Below are 13269 nucleotides of genomic sequence, written 5' to 3' on the forward strand. Positions count from 1 at the left end.
GATGAAACTTTTTTCTTAACTCAATTTCTTTTTCAAACAGAACAGTCACATGTATCAAAACCATCTCCGTATCTAAATTTACTGATAACCATTTCTGTAATTAGAATCACATGATTCACATACTGAACAAAAGTACTCTTTCCGTCCTGCAGGCTGTAACCAAAGGGAATGTCAGCACAGAGCTTTTTCTGACAAACAGTATTTGGGGACGATTTGGACGTGCATACGAACCTGATGTGTGAATCACAAGGTGATAAAATGTTCAGTACAATAATATGTGTGTGTGTGTTTGTGTGTGTGTGTGTGTGTGCGTGCGCGCGCACTATTTATCTGATTGGTTTGGATTTCTTGGGGTGGAACTGGGTGGGGTGGGGAGGGATATACGCTCACACACACACTCAAATCGACAGGCATGACCCACAAAATACTCCAAAGGAAATACATCACACCAAAGAGTGCTTTTCTGGTTTTTTCAATGGTTTATGTATGAACAGTCATCAACAATCTTTTCACACATGTATGTAAGATATTTAACTTCAACATGTCACACTACTTTCATTTCCCAGAAGTTTCATTTCATGCAGGTAAAATATGACATGATAAACGCAAATGCCCACATGTACACACACACATGCGCACGCACACACACACACAAAGTTTCATGAAAAACGTGTTAATCCTTACGACTATGTCTATAAAATATGAATGCATCATGCTCACAGATCCACCACAATTACTGACTCAGTAAATTTTTCCATAACCAGAGATGCCCAATCCTAAATCCATTCACCAGAAACCCCCAACAATAGATTTACCAGAACCCCCAACAATAGATTTACCAGAACCCCCAACAATAGATTTACCAGAACCCCCAACAATAGATTTACCAGAACCCCCAACAATAGATTTACCAGAACCCCCAACAATGCACTTTCTCCTCAGTGCTTTCTACTTTCTCCTCACAATCATTTTGATTTCAGGATGAAAGAGCTGATTTCCATCAATGAATAAAGGAAATTTTGATGTCAAACATTTGCACTTTGATGACAAACTTTGCTTTTTCTTTCCAGTCAAACACTTCAACCTCCCATTTTTGTCAGAATGCAAAAACCTTGACCTAATATCTTGTGAATGGGTAACTAAGAATAATGCCCAAGAATAATAATAACCACAGTTGCTAAATGTATTTGGAGAAACTCGGACCAGTAAGTAATCAAACAAATGCACACCCAAAATTTGGATTAACTGGGGCAGTATTGTTCAAACGTTGTTTTTTGTTTTGTTTTTTTATTTTATTATATATTTTTTTTCTCAAGGCCTGACAAAGTGCGTTGGGTTACACTGCTGGTCAGGCATCTGCTTGGCATATGTGGCGTAGCATGTATGGATTTGTCCGAACGCAGTGACGCCTCCTTGAGCTACTGAAACTGAAAGCGTTCAAACGTTTGCCACCCTACATTGTGTGTTTCTTTATTTTGTTCACTTCACCATAGTCTGCCACAGCTGGTGGGTAACTAGTGTCACCTCTACCTTTGTTTCACCAGGCCTACACCACTTTCATTACAAACATTTAGATGTTATCACTGACAATATGTTTTCCTAAAACATTTAGATGTTATCACTGACAATATGTTTTCCTAAAACATTTAGATGTTATCACTGATGCTGTATTTTCCTCAACACATTCAGATTCAATAACCAATGGCATGTTTTCCTAAAACATTTAGCTGCTGTCATGATAGTATGTTTTCCTATGTATATAATACTCACAGTCTTAAAACCTGTTCTATGCTTTTGTGCGTTAATTCTTTTTTTATCTTTTATTTTATTCTTCCTCTTGTAAGTGATTGCCTGTGTGTGTATGTGTGAAATGTTAAAATGTAAAGCACTAAGAGCTCCCTTTAGTTTAAGGGAGGAAAGCTCCACATGTATTCATTATTATCAGTATTATCATCAGATGGTATCACTTATGGTAGCTCTTCCTGAAACATTTACATGCTGTCACCGATGGTATGTTTTCTAACATTACCAACAAGTATTCATTGTCATTATTATTATTTGATGGCATCACTGATGGTAGCTTTTCCTGAAACATCTGGATGCTGTCACTGACAGTGTGGTTTTCTAAAACATTTAGATGCTGTCACCGATGATGGTTCCTTATGTCCTCAAATGTTGGCCAGCATGTCTCTCTGTGCTGAACTCAGCTCCACCACCTTCTTGCTGTCCAGAATCAGCTGAGCCGCCTCCCCGGTGCCAGCCATCTCCAGTGAGCCCATGGCCCTCACCACGCTCACCGCCTGTTCCAACTCACCGCTGGCCAGACAGCCGCTCACCAGGGTCTTCATGGCCTGGTCCCCAGGTAGCCCGCTGAAGGTGTTCCTCTTGCTGCTGTAGCTTTCAAACACACTCCAGGCCAGGTTGTGGTCGTCCGAGTTCTCGGCGATGGTGATGAGGTGGCCCATCATGGCGCCCGTGGACAGCGAGGGTTGCCTCCCTTCCTCCTGCTCCTCCTTCCAGCGTTCCAGCAGCTGCCGGGCGATGTGCTGGTACTGGGACTGGAGGCTGGGCTGGAAAGGGGGGTGTGGCATTGTCATCATCATCATCACCATAAACATCCCATAATATTGTACATATGCACTCATGCATGCACACGCACACACACACATTACGTGTCTAATATCACCTGCAGTGAAAAGATGTTAAATTAAAAGAAGAACACACACACACACACACACATACTCTCACACACACACAACAATCAACCGATTAGTAAGCCAACAGCTGTCTCACACACACACACACACACACACACACACACACACAAACAAACACACACACACACACACATGAACAAACTCACAGACAGACACAGAAACACACATACACACACATAGAGAACACACATAAACAACAACAAACACACACACAAAAAAAACAAACACACACACAAACATACACAACAACAAACACACACACAACAACAAACAGACACACAAACAAAAGGAAACCAAGCCACCAACCTCCTGCTTCTGTCTGGCCATCAGCTGCAGCAGCTGCTCCACCAGAGTGGCGTTGCGCAGGAACTCAAAGATCATGAGGTCGGTCCACAGCAAGGGCAGGTAAGTGTAGCCGTCCTGAAGCTCCACAGCCTTCAGCACCTCCTCCAGGATGCTGAAGTTGGGCGTCCACAGATGGGGCGTTACTCGCTGGTAAACCTGCCGCCATGGGAAAAGGACCAGAAAATCAGTATAGGCAGAAGATGATAATAACAGTAACAATGATAATAAAATGATGATGATGATGATGATGATAATAATAACACTTATGATACTAGCTGCCCATTCTGCAGTGTTATTTGCCTATATGGCCTTATGTATTTTTTTTATTTGGCTTTGAAGTATTGTTTGTTTCCTTTTTTACAATATTTTGTAATCTGGGGATGATAAATTCAGCATAATGGCTGGCATCCTCAGCATGGCCTAGTTTTATTTGCCATAAGGAGCTAAATGGTTGGTATACTGTGTCATGAACTGTGTTTTGTGGGTTTGTCTTAGTGTTTTTTTGTAGGTGAGACACTTTTCTGTTGCCGTGGTTGAACATTTGTATGGTTTGACAGCCCTGGTGTGGCCCTGTGTGGTCGGCTGGACTATAAGCAACAAGAATAAGAAACAACCAAACACCAGGTTATCTCACAGATCCATACTGTTTACACAAATGAATAAAAAAAACATTTTTTAAACCCACCCCAAAACAACAGTATTTTCAGTAGATTACCTCCATAATTGTGTCCAGCGTTTCAAAGGTGCAGACCACCCTCAGGAAGAAGGAGTAGTACATGTTCTCTGCCCGACTGTCACCTAGCAACAAGACGTTGTCACCAGTGTTGAGCAGTCTGTCGATGCGGAGCGCCAGATCTACGTCATGGAGGTTCTGACAGCAGCGCTTCATGGCGTTGAGGAAAAACTCCAAGTCATCAGGATCTTGGAGAACAAGCTCTTTGCCTGCACAGAAATGTAACTGAAAAGAGTAAGGTGTATTATATATCATGCACACGGTAGTAACTGAGAAGCTTGATATGGGCATACATTGCACAATGTTTGACTGCGTGTAGTGTCATAGCAAATTAAACCGCTGTGAATTCAGTGTGTGTGTGTGAGTGATGGAATTACGTCAGCTGATGATGCAGTGATACATTTGGCGGATGCAGCTTGTAGATGTTATTCAGATCAGGGATCTATAGACGAAGTACAAAAGATGCATATCCATTACGAATGATTCAGAGAAATGTTTTCCTGGTTTTGTATCAGATTTTAGGCTAAAAGAAAACACTGTTCTTTCTTTTGCGTGTTTATGTGCATACACACACACCCCATCCTGCACACACACACACACATACACTAACACATGCACATCCATTCTATATGCCGTCAGAAAGGATTGTGAAAGTGCCAACACAAGTGTAAGTGATTCTTTCTAGCCCTTCCCCTTCTTTGCGCCCTCCCTTATCGCCTGATGCATTGACAGCCACCAGCACCGTGTGTTTACTGTATGGGGTTCAACTGATGCTGACGGCACTGGTACCAGTCCCTTTTCCCTTGACTGACATGTCGGCATTCTTGGCTGACATCAACTAGATTTAAATCAATGGATTTCAGATATACAGTGATAATTATCTAGTTTTCAAAAATGGCTTTTCCAACTAGATAAAAATAGCCGGTACCAATCGGTTCTGGTGATTTTTTTTTTTTACAAGAAAAACAATTCATTCAAAACTGTATTTAAATCAATTCTTTTATTTATCTTGTACAATATATATCCAATCCATTTTTGAAATGAGATAAACTTCAGAGTAAAACTGCAGACTTGAATCAGGATATGATGCACAACAGACAAAAAGACCCGATCTCGATGGCACCAAATCAGAACAGTTGGCAAGAAGCATTTTGATACCAACGCCTCTCTCTCTCTCTCTCTCTCTAGAAGGCATGAGTGACGTCACATAAACAACCTGTAGCGTGCAAGGCTTGTTGTTTGCAAGTCTGGGTGGCTCCACACCCACAACGTACATCGCGCAAAATTCATTCTTTGAGAGTATAGGTATACACACACCCACGACATACTGGGACGTTTATTGTATATTTATTTCTTTGTTTATGGATGAAACAAAATAATTTTCAGTTGATATGTAGTATGATACATTATAAACAAAGTCATGAAATTTAATGGAAGTGGCTTCAAAATTACTTGAGTTACAGAGCAAAAACCATGTGTGTGGGTGTGAGCACACCCATGACGTATGGGAAAGGTTAAAACTTTGACATTACAGCTCATACTTCGAACACTAAGCTCTCAGAGAGAAAATGTTCATTATATAGACATCAGACACACAATAGAACTGAGTTGTATGCGTCCTGAATTAAAAGTATGCTTGAAAAAACAACAACAAAAAAACAGCATAACCAAAACAACAAAAAGAGAGACATGATGTTTACAGTAATGCATGTCAACGGGACACACACCCACCACTGTGGCAGACAGACAGACCAGAGCATGACTCTTCCTGGACCTGGCTGCCATAATTATCATCCTGAATAAAAGGTCAAACAAAAGTATAAAAACAACAACAACACATTTCCATACCCTCCAGATAATCCATGACCTTGTACAGCATGTTGGACTCGGAGTTCTCATTGGGGTAGAAGACGGTCAGCGCGTGCTTCCAGGAGGCCAGGCTGGGTTCCATCCCCAGGTTCCTCATCTCCTTCAGCGTCTGCAGGGTGAGGGAGGGGGCCCGCTGGTACAGGGGTATGCGGGCCAGGGAGAAGAGGACGTTGTTGAAGGTGGTCAGGTCAGGCTCCACTCCGCTGAGCTGCATGTCCACCAGCAAAGATTCCACCTGCACAACAATCCATACATGTACAACACAAACTTTAATATTTGTAATAATGACATGAGCTTCATTATATGTACTATGTATGTGCTTTTTTTTTTCTTTTCTTGTTCATATGTTTCACATGTTGTAGTACTTGCACTGAATGGAAAAAAAAGAAAAAAAGATTCAACCTGCAGAGAGAAAGGTGACAGAATGATTATAAGATCCTCAGCTAGCCATCACAAGCAGACAGATCCTCTTCTGATTAGAATGAGAAGCAAGAAGACATATGGACACTGATCAGTGTGTAATACTGATAGGTTCATACATGTACTGGGAGGAAGCTGGCAGAATGGTTATAAGATCCTCAGTTGCCACTACAAGCAGTTATAAGACGCTCAGTTGCCACTACAAGCAGTTATAAGACGCTCAGTTGCCACTACAAGCAGTTATAAGACGCTCAGTTGCCACTACAAGCAGTTATAAGACGCTCAGTTGCCACTACAAGCAGTTATAAGACACTCAGTTGCCACTACAAGCAGTAATAAAGTTATAAGACACTCAGTTGCCACTACAAGCAGTAATAAAGTTATAAGACACTCAGTTGCCACTACAAGCAGTTATAAGACGCTCAGTTGCCACTACAAGCAGTAATAAAGTTATAAGACACTCAGTTGCCACTACAAGCAGTTATAAGACGCTCAGTTGCCACTACAAGCAGTAATAAAGTTATAAGACACTCAGTTGCCACTACAAGCAGTTATAAGACGCTCAGTTGCCACTACAAGCAGTTATAAGACGCTCAGTTGCCACTACAAGCAGTTATAAGACACTCAGTTGCCACTACAAGCAGACAGATCCTCTTCAGTGTTGCAGCCTTACTGGCAAGTAGGCCTTTGGGAACCATCACAATGCAGACTGTCCTAAAACACTCTTCAGGCACTTGGCTATGTGAGTGGGGATGTAACTTGGGCAAGACACTGAGATCAAATTCTAGCCCAGATAGTCAGAAACTGGCTGCCTCTTCTTTCTTTTTCAGCAAGGCACACTCAGTGGGGACAGCAACCCGAATTTCACACAGTTAAATCTGTTGTAACTAAAGAGTTATAACAATACAAAACAACTGATACAAAACAACAGATCCAAGCAGCTGTCATCACTACCTGTTTCCACTTGGTGTCATAGGTGTCCTGATGAAAGGTGGCTGCCCTAATCAGTTCATTGAAGGTCAGGCGATCCACGGGCAGCTTTTTCTCCATCATCATATCGTACATCGCAAAGGCCTTGTCAGTCTGCAGGTATCTGAATGTACAGTGAATAAATGAAATATGAATGAAGGAATGAATTTTTTTAAAAGTAAATAAATGAATAAATAAATAAACAATGAGAACTGGTGAATAAATAAACTTTATAAAGATAATCCATGAATAAAAGAATAAATTGATAGATAAATAGACATAAAATAAATGAATTTAAATGAATAAACAAATAGATGAATAAATAAATAAATCAGTAAAATGATAATAATTTAGTTTTTTTTTAAATAAGATTTTAAGTTTAACATTCAAAACATATTATTTTTTCTTAGTTATAAAAATATTCATTTATTGGTATTGTTCCTTTAAACTACAAATAAATAATAATTTTGTTAGACATAAGTACATGAAGGGCGAATTTACACTTTTTTTTTCATTATTTTACTCTAGTATTAATATAATGTAAGCACAATCATTCATAAATTCAATGCTTAAACTAAGTGTCAGTTGAATAGAAAGGACTGGATTATTTTTGTTCAGTAAAATGAATAACACCACTTGAAATTTAACAAAGGTTATGAACAGCACTCCAAATTTATGCAACATTCATCCCGATTCACCATGCACGGTGTCTGTTTCACCAACCATTGGATGATCCTCTACTGAAAAAATGGTGTTTCCCCTGTCTAAGCCAATCATAGAGCATGTTTCTGTTCAGTCATTCACAAAGCAAATTTTTGCAGTCAAAGCAAATGCATCTAGAAGATGAGCTTGTAAAAGGAGCCAGTTTTACCAGCCACAGTGAATTTTGCACTGCTTTCAAAACGCTGGTCCCAGACTGTCATGGAACCCTAACCCCCTGGATATCAAATAATAAGATTAAAGAGCTTTCATGGCAAACACCATCTTGTCTAATCAACTATAGTGAATTTTAGTTAGCGCCCTATCACTTTGACTGTCCATTCTGTCAGTAATAAAGTACAACAGCAAGTTACAAGTTACACAAGGCAACAGAATGGAAGATGGATGGCAACTTTCTTTTGTAAAATGGGGTGTATGTATAGCAAGAATTTGACAGTTGCTCTTGATGGGCTATCTGGGATTGACACCAAACTACTTCAAAAAAGAAGTGAAGTTCTGAATCAAAAGTGCCCTCTGGAATATGACTAAATCAGAGGTATGCAGTGACATTTTCTAGCACACTGATTGATGACGAATTATATCAGTTGATGACTGAAAACTGTTGGAGAATTATCTAGATCGGCAATCATAACACACTTCACCCGTCAGAGGAATAGGCATTCAGTCTGTGGGCTTAGCTGACTGTCAGCAGAATAGCATCATTCTTCATCAAAGTTCTACAGTCACATGTATTCTATGCAAATAATCCTATGTTTTTCTTACCTTGCCATGCCTCGAATTAAGTTTAGGTGATCCTCACTGGACTTCTCCTCCAGTTGATCATACACACGTTCTGCCATGTCATCATCTTTCCATGTTTTGCCGGGCCGCCTAGTATTATTCCCTCCAAAGTCCTTATGAAAAAATGACTCTTCTGGCATCAGAGTCACTGGTGGATCCTGACTGTTGTACACACACAGCAATTCCAAGAACTGGCGACATGCATCTTGCGACAATGTCTGCTGATTTTGATTCATTTTCTTATACACAGCAATGGCATCTTTAACACAGCGCTTCTCGATACGTTCTAACAGAGCTGCTTCTGTTGGTTCTGTGTGCGTGTACGCCAGCTTCGGTGGCATGAAAGCATCGACTGATGGTTCGGCATTGTTTTCGTTGAACCACTGGGAATAATTTTCCAAAATGTAGCGTGCAGCCTTTCTACCTGATTCTTTGGAGAGGGCATGACTCTTTTTTGCCAGGCTTGAGGTCGGGATCAAATAGGGATCGTCCATGTATTTGTAATGGGGTGCGTTTGGGTCCCTGGTCACCGTGGATGCCAAAGCACGCAGGACGGACAGAGCATCACGCTTTTTCTTTCTTGGGATCACGATCTCCTCCTTTTTCTGAATATCTGGTATATCCTGGTCTTTGGGTGCAGGGCTTGATGGTAATACCTGCTGTGCACTGACAGATGTGGAAGCGGCTCTGTGACAGACAAACTGAAAGAACCGCTGGGGAGGTCGAGCACACAAGGACGCAGCCATTTTGAGGAAAGTTGATCAAGGGGCTCTACTCTAACAAAAGTGGGGCTGCAGTGTGGGGCCGAATTTTCAGCCCTGTTCATTTGGGTCAGGTCCGGATCAGGATCAGGACAGATACATTGCAGGGGCCAGTCTGGCCATCGTCGCAACGAACTTGGGAGAGTTCTTTTATTGACGGCACTGACGGCAACTGAACGCAGGCCGCCTCAGTCGATACTCCCCCGTGTCGATACTCCCCCGCGTCAATACTCCCCCGTGTCGATACTCCCCCGTGTGTGTTGTGTGTGTGTGTGTGTGTGTGTGTGTGGTCGTTGTTGTATTTTTCTTCTTCTTCAGTTTAGCGTCTTTTAACCATAAGTGTTATTTGACAAACATAGAGGAAAAAGACAGCTACTGGTGAGGGAAAAGTAACTGTTCACGCAGTGTGTGTGTGTGTGTGTGTGTGTGTGTGTGTGTGTGTGTGTGTGTGTGTGTGTGTGTGTGTTAGATAACTTATAATTGGTGAAATTTTGTGTAAAATATGAGATTACAATATAACATCCTTAGAACGAAATACTAATGATAACAGTAAGCGAACTTGACTAATCAACAATTAAAGATTTGAATCGGTATCATTAAGCACTGATGAGCAATATCATGTAACTTGATGTGATTTGCAACATATAAACAGGGGAAAAGATATTAATTGATTTGTTTGATATATCTAAGGCATATGGTTTTGGGAGGTAGGGTTATACGTATTTACATGCCGTGGATTGTTCGTGTTTTCGATTTTATTTATTGATTGTTTTCACACACACACACACACACACACACACACACACACACACACACACACACACACACACACACACACACACACAGACTGAGAGAGAGTCGGAGAGAGAGAGAGAGAGAGAGAGAGAGAGAGAGAGAGAGAGCGAGCGTTCCACCGCTGTAAAATTTAGCACGGATAAGTCATGTGCGCGTATATACACTGTTGGACTTCGATATGTTATCACCAACCCGTAAAGTTTACCCCCGCACCCACCCCCCACCTCCCAACCTTCGGCCAAGCCGCCGCACTATGCTTTGACCCCGCTGCCTGACACAAACCTTCCAAACTTTTATGAGCCACTGTTATGACACTTTTATGGCCCCATCTTGGAGCGCCGCACCCCAGAAGCAGATGTTTAGGGGCCAACGAGGAGACGTCACACATAAGACAAAGACCTACATTTGAGAACACACACACACACACACACACACACACACACACACACACACACACAGGCCCGCGCACACACATACACACACACACGCACACACACACACACACACACACACACACACACACACACACACACACACACACACACACACACACACACACACACACGAACGCACACACAAACGCACACACAATCACACACAATCATACCTTCCTCAAATCAGAATTTCCTTGTGTTGCTCAGTTAATATTTTATTCAAATGGTTGCGAAAATGTCAGTACAACAAACAGTTAATCTGACAATAAATGGTTTCAGTCAGTCAGTGTGTGTGTGTGTGTGTGTGTGTGTGTGTGTGTGTGTGTGTGTGTGTGTGTGTGTGTGTGTGTGTGTCAGTGAGTGTGTGTGTGTGTGTGTCCCCAGAACCAAAGCTCCCCAAAAAAGAAAGAAAGAAAGAAATTCGGAAAGAAAGAAAAAAACCCCCCAAAAAACAAAAACAAAACAAAACCAAAAACAAACAAACAACAACAACAACAAAAAACAACGTTACAAGGTCAGCTGCGGTCTCAGGCAAGAAAGAAGTGGTCGGTGTCGGGGAGGGTTCTCCCTTTCTGAAAATTTCTCGGCAGTCCCCTAAGTGGATCAAGGAGATGATGGAGGCACAGTATAACACCCCTCCAGTCACTTCCACAGTGGTTTGGACAAATGTCACCACTCCTGGGGCAGTTTTACAGGCCCAAGGTTCCCCAGTCCTTCACAACAACAACAAAAAACAACTAAAAAAACAACCAACAACTAAAAACAAAACAAAATGACAAACAAACAAATAAAACAAAAACAAAACAAAACAAAAAAACAACAACAAAAAATCGATATTTAACAACTGTGCATTTATCCACTCATTCAGCCATGTTCTAACAACTCAGTGATGTGTAAAATGTGCAAAACACCCAAGTTATATGCCCACGGCAATGTTACAGGTAGGTTACATTAATGGCAGCACAAGAATCACAGAGGGGGCAGGACTGCAGCACGTGAAATCTTGTCTGGCTGTCAGTCCCATAGGAGCACGGTGCTGAATAACTAATGCACAAAAAGTAGATTTCCAATCGGCCCAATTGGTACGTCTCATCATTAACCCACTTCAGGTGTGGAAGTCATTAATTACCTGTTGAGACCAGTAGACGTTATTATTCTCAACATTTTCCACGTCGGTGAATTGCGAACTTGTTGAAACTACGATACGGATGTGATTGGGGACGGATTTCACGCCCGAAATGCTTTCAAATGAGTTAGTTCCAAAGAAATATTTTGATCCGAAATCAGTTTTGAATTGTTGCAACTTGTTGAAGGCAATGACGAAAGTACTAGTATGTTTGAAAGTATGGAAAATTACATGATCAAAATGGGAAAAATTACAAGATGATATGACGTCGTTGTTTCCTAGTTTTTGCACTAATTTGATTTGTACATACGTGCGTACGTGCCGTGGGTGTGTATGTGTGTGTGTGTGTGCCAGTGTGTGTGTGTGTGTGTGTGTGTGTGTGTGTGTGTGTGTGTACGCGCGCGCGCGAACATACGCGTGCACTTAAGTTTGCGTTTTATGTTTGTTGCATTAACATGATTTATGTATTTCATTGTAAGGAAGGAGGCGTGTGTGTGTGTGTGTGTGTGTGTGTGTGTGTGTGTGTGTGTGTGTATGTGTGTGTGTGTGTGTGTGTGTGTGTGTGTATGGGCGCACGTGCGTGTGGACGTGTGTGTATGTGTGCGCATGCGGGCGCACGTGTATAGGTGTATGGGAGGGGGGGCGTCCAGAGCCATTGCAGGAAAGGGAACTGAAGGATAAGAGGCAGAAAGACATTCATTTTCATCCAGAAAAAAACAAACAAGCTTTTATTGATACTCACAACATAGTTTATTCAGTTCTTCATTAACAACTCACTTGCACTCTGTATCTCTGTCATTCAACTATCACTCACACTCCACATCTCTGTCATTCAACTATCACTCACACTCCACATCTCTGTCATTCAACTATCACTCACACTCCACATCTCTGTCACTCAACTATCACTCACACTCCACATCTCTGTCATTCAACTATCACTCACACTCCACATCTCTGTCACTCAACTATCACTCACACTCCACATCTCTGTCATTCAACTATCACTCACACTCCACATCTCTGTCATTCAACTATCACTCACACTCAACATCTCTGTCATTCAACTATCACTCACACTCCACATCTCTGTCATTCAACTATCACTCACACTCCACATCTCTGTCATTCAACTATCACTCACACTCCACATCTCTGTGATTCAACTTTCACTCACACTCCACATCTCTGTCATTCAACTATCACTCACACTCCACATCTCTGTCATTCAACTATCACTCACACTCCACATCTCTGTCACTCAACTATCACTCACACTCCACATCTCTGTCATTCAACTCTATCACTCACACTCCACATCTCTGTCATTCAACTCTATCACTCACACTCCACATCTCTGTCATTCAACTATCACTCACACTCCACATCTCTGTCATTCAACTCTATCACTCACACTCCACATCTCTGTCATTCAACTCTATCACTCACACTCCACATCTCTGTCATTCAACTATCACTCACACTCCACATCTCTGTCATTCAACTATCACTCACACTCCACATCTCTGTCATTCAACTATCACTCACACTCCACATCTCTGTCATTCAACTCAGTCAGTCAGACGTCATCAGCTGTGAT

At 41.6% G+C, this 13269-nt stretch overlaps 1 protein-coding gene across 1 annotated transcript; it reads right to left on the bottom strand.

Moving 5' to 3' along the window:
- Window positions 1-465: 465 nt before the first annotated feature.
- On the bottom strand, window positions 466-9310 carry LOC143275265 (small ribosomal subunit protein mS39-like). Its single transcript, XM_076579242.1, has 6 exons — window positions 8536-9310; window positions 7039-7177; window positions 5644-5899; window positions 3778-4004; window positions 3024-3218; window positions 466-2570 (listed from the first exon to the last, which is right to left on the bottom strand). Exons 1-6 carry the CDS (start codon window positions 9297-9299, stop codon window positions 2169-2171), a joined length of 1983 nt encoding a protein of 660 aa, XP_076435357.1. The 5' UTR covers window positions 9300-9310; the 3' UTR covers window positions 466-2168.
- Between the last annotated feature and the right edge of the window lie 3959 nt (window positions 9311-13269).

This window comes from Babylonia areolata, chromosome 30 (assembly GCF_041734735.1).
Source record: "Babylonia areolata isolate BAREFJ2019XMU chromosome 30, ASM4173473v1, whole genome shotgun sequence".
Taxonomy (NCBI): domain Eukaryota; kingdom Metazoa; phylum Mollusca; class Gastropoda; order Neogastropoda; family Buccinidae; genus Babylonia; species Babylonia areolata.

Coding starts and splice junctions, on each gene's coding strand:
- LOC143275265 (XM_076579242.1), bottom strand. CDS start 9,299: ATGGCTGCGTCCTTGTGTGCTCGACCTCCCCAGCGGTTCTTTCAGTTT. Junction 7,178..8,535: donor TTAATTCGAGGCATGGCAAG/GTAAGAAAAACA, acceptor CTGTACATTCAG/ATACCTGCAGACTGACAAGG. Junction 4,005..5,643: donor GGTCATGGATTATCTGGAGG/GTATGGAAATGT, acceptor ATTTCTGTGCAG/GCAAAGAGCTTGTTCTCCAA.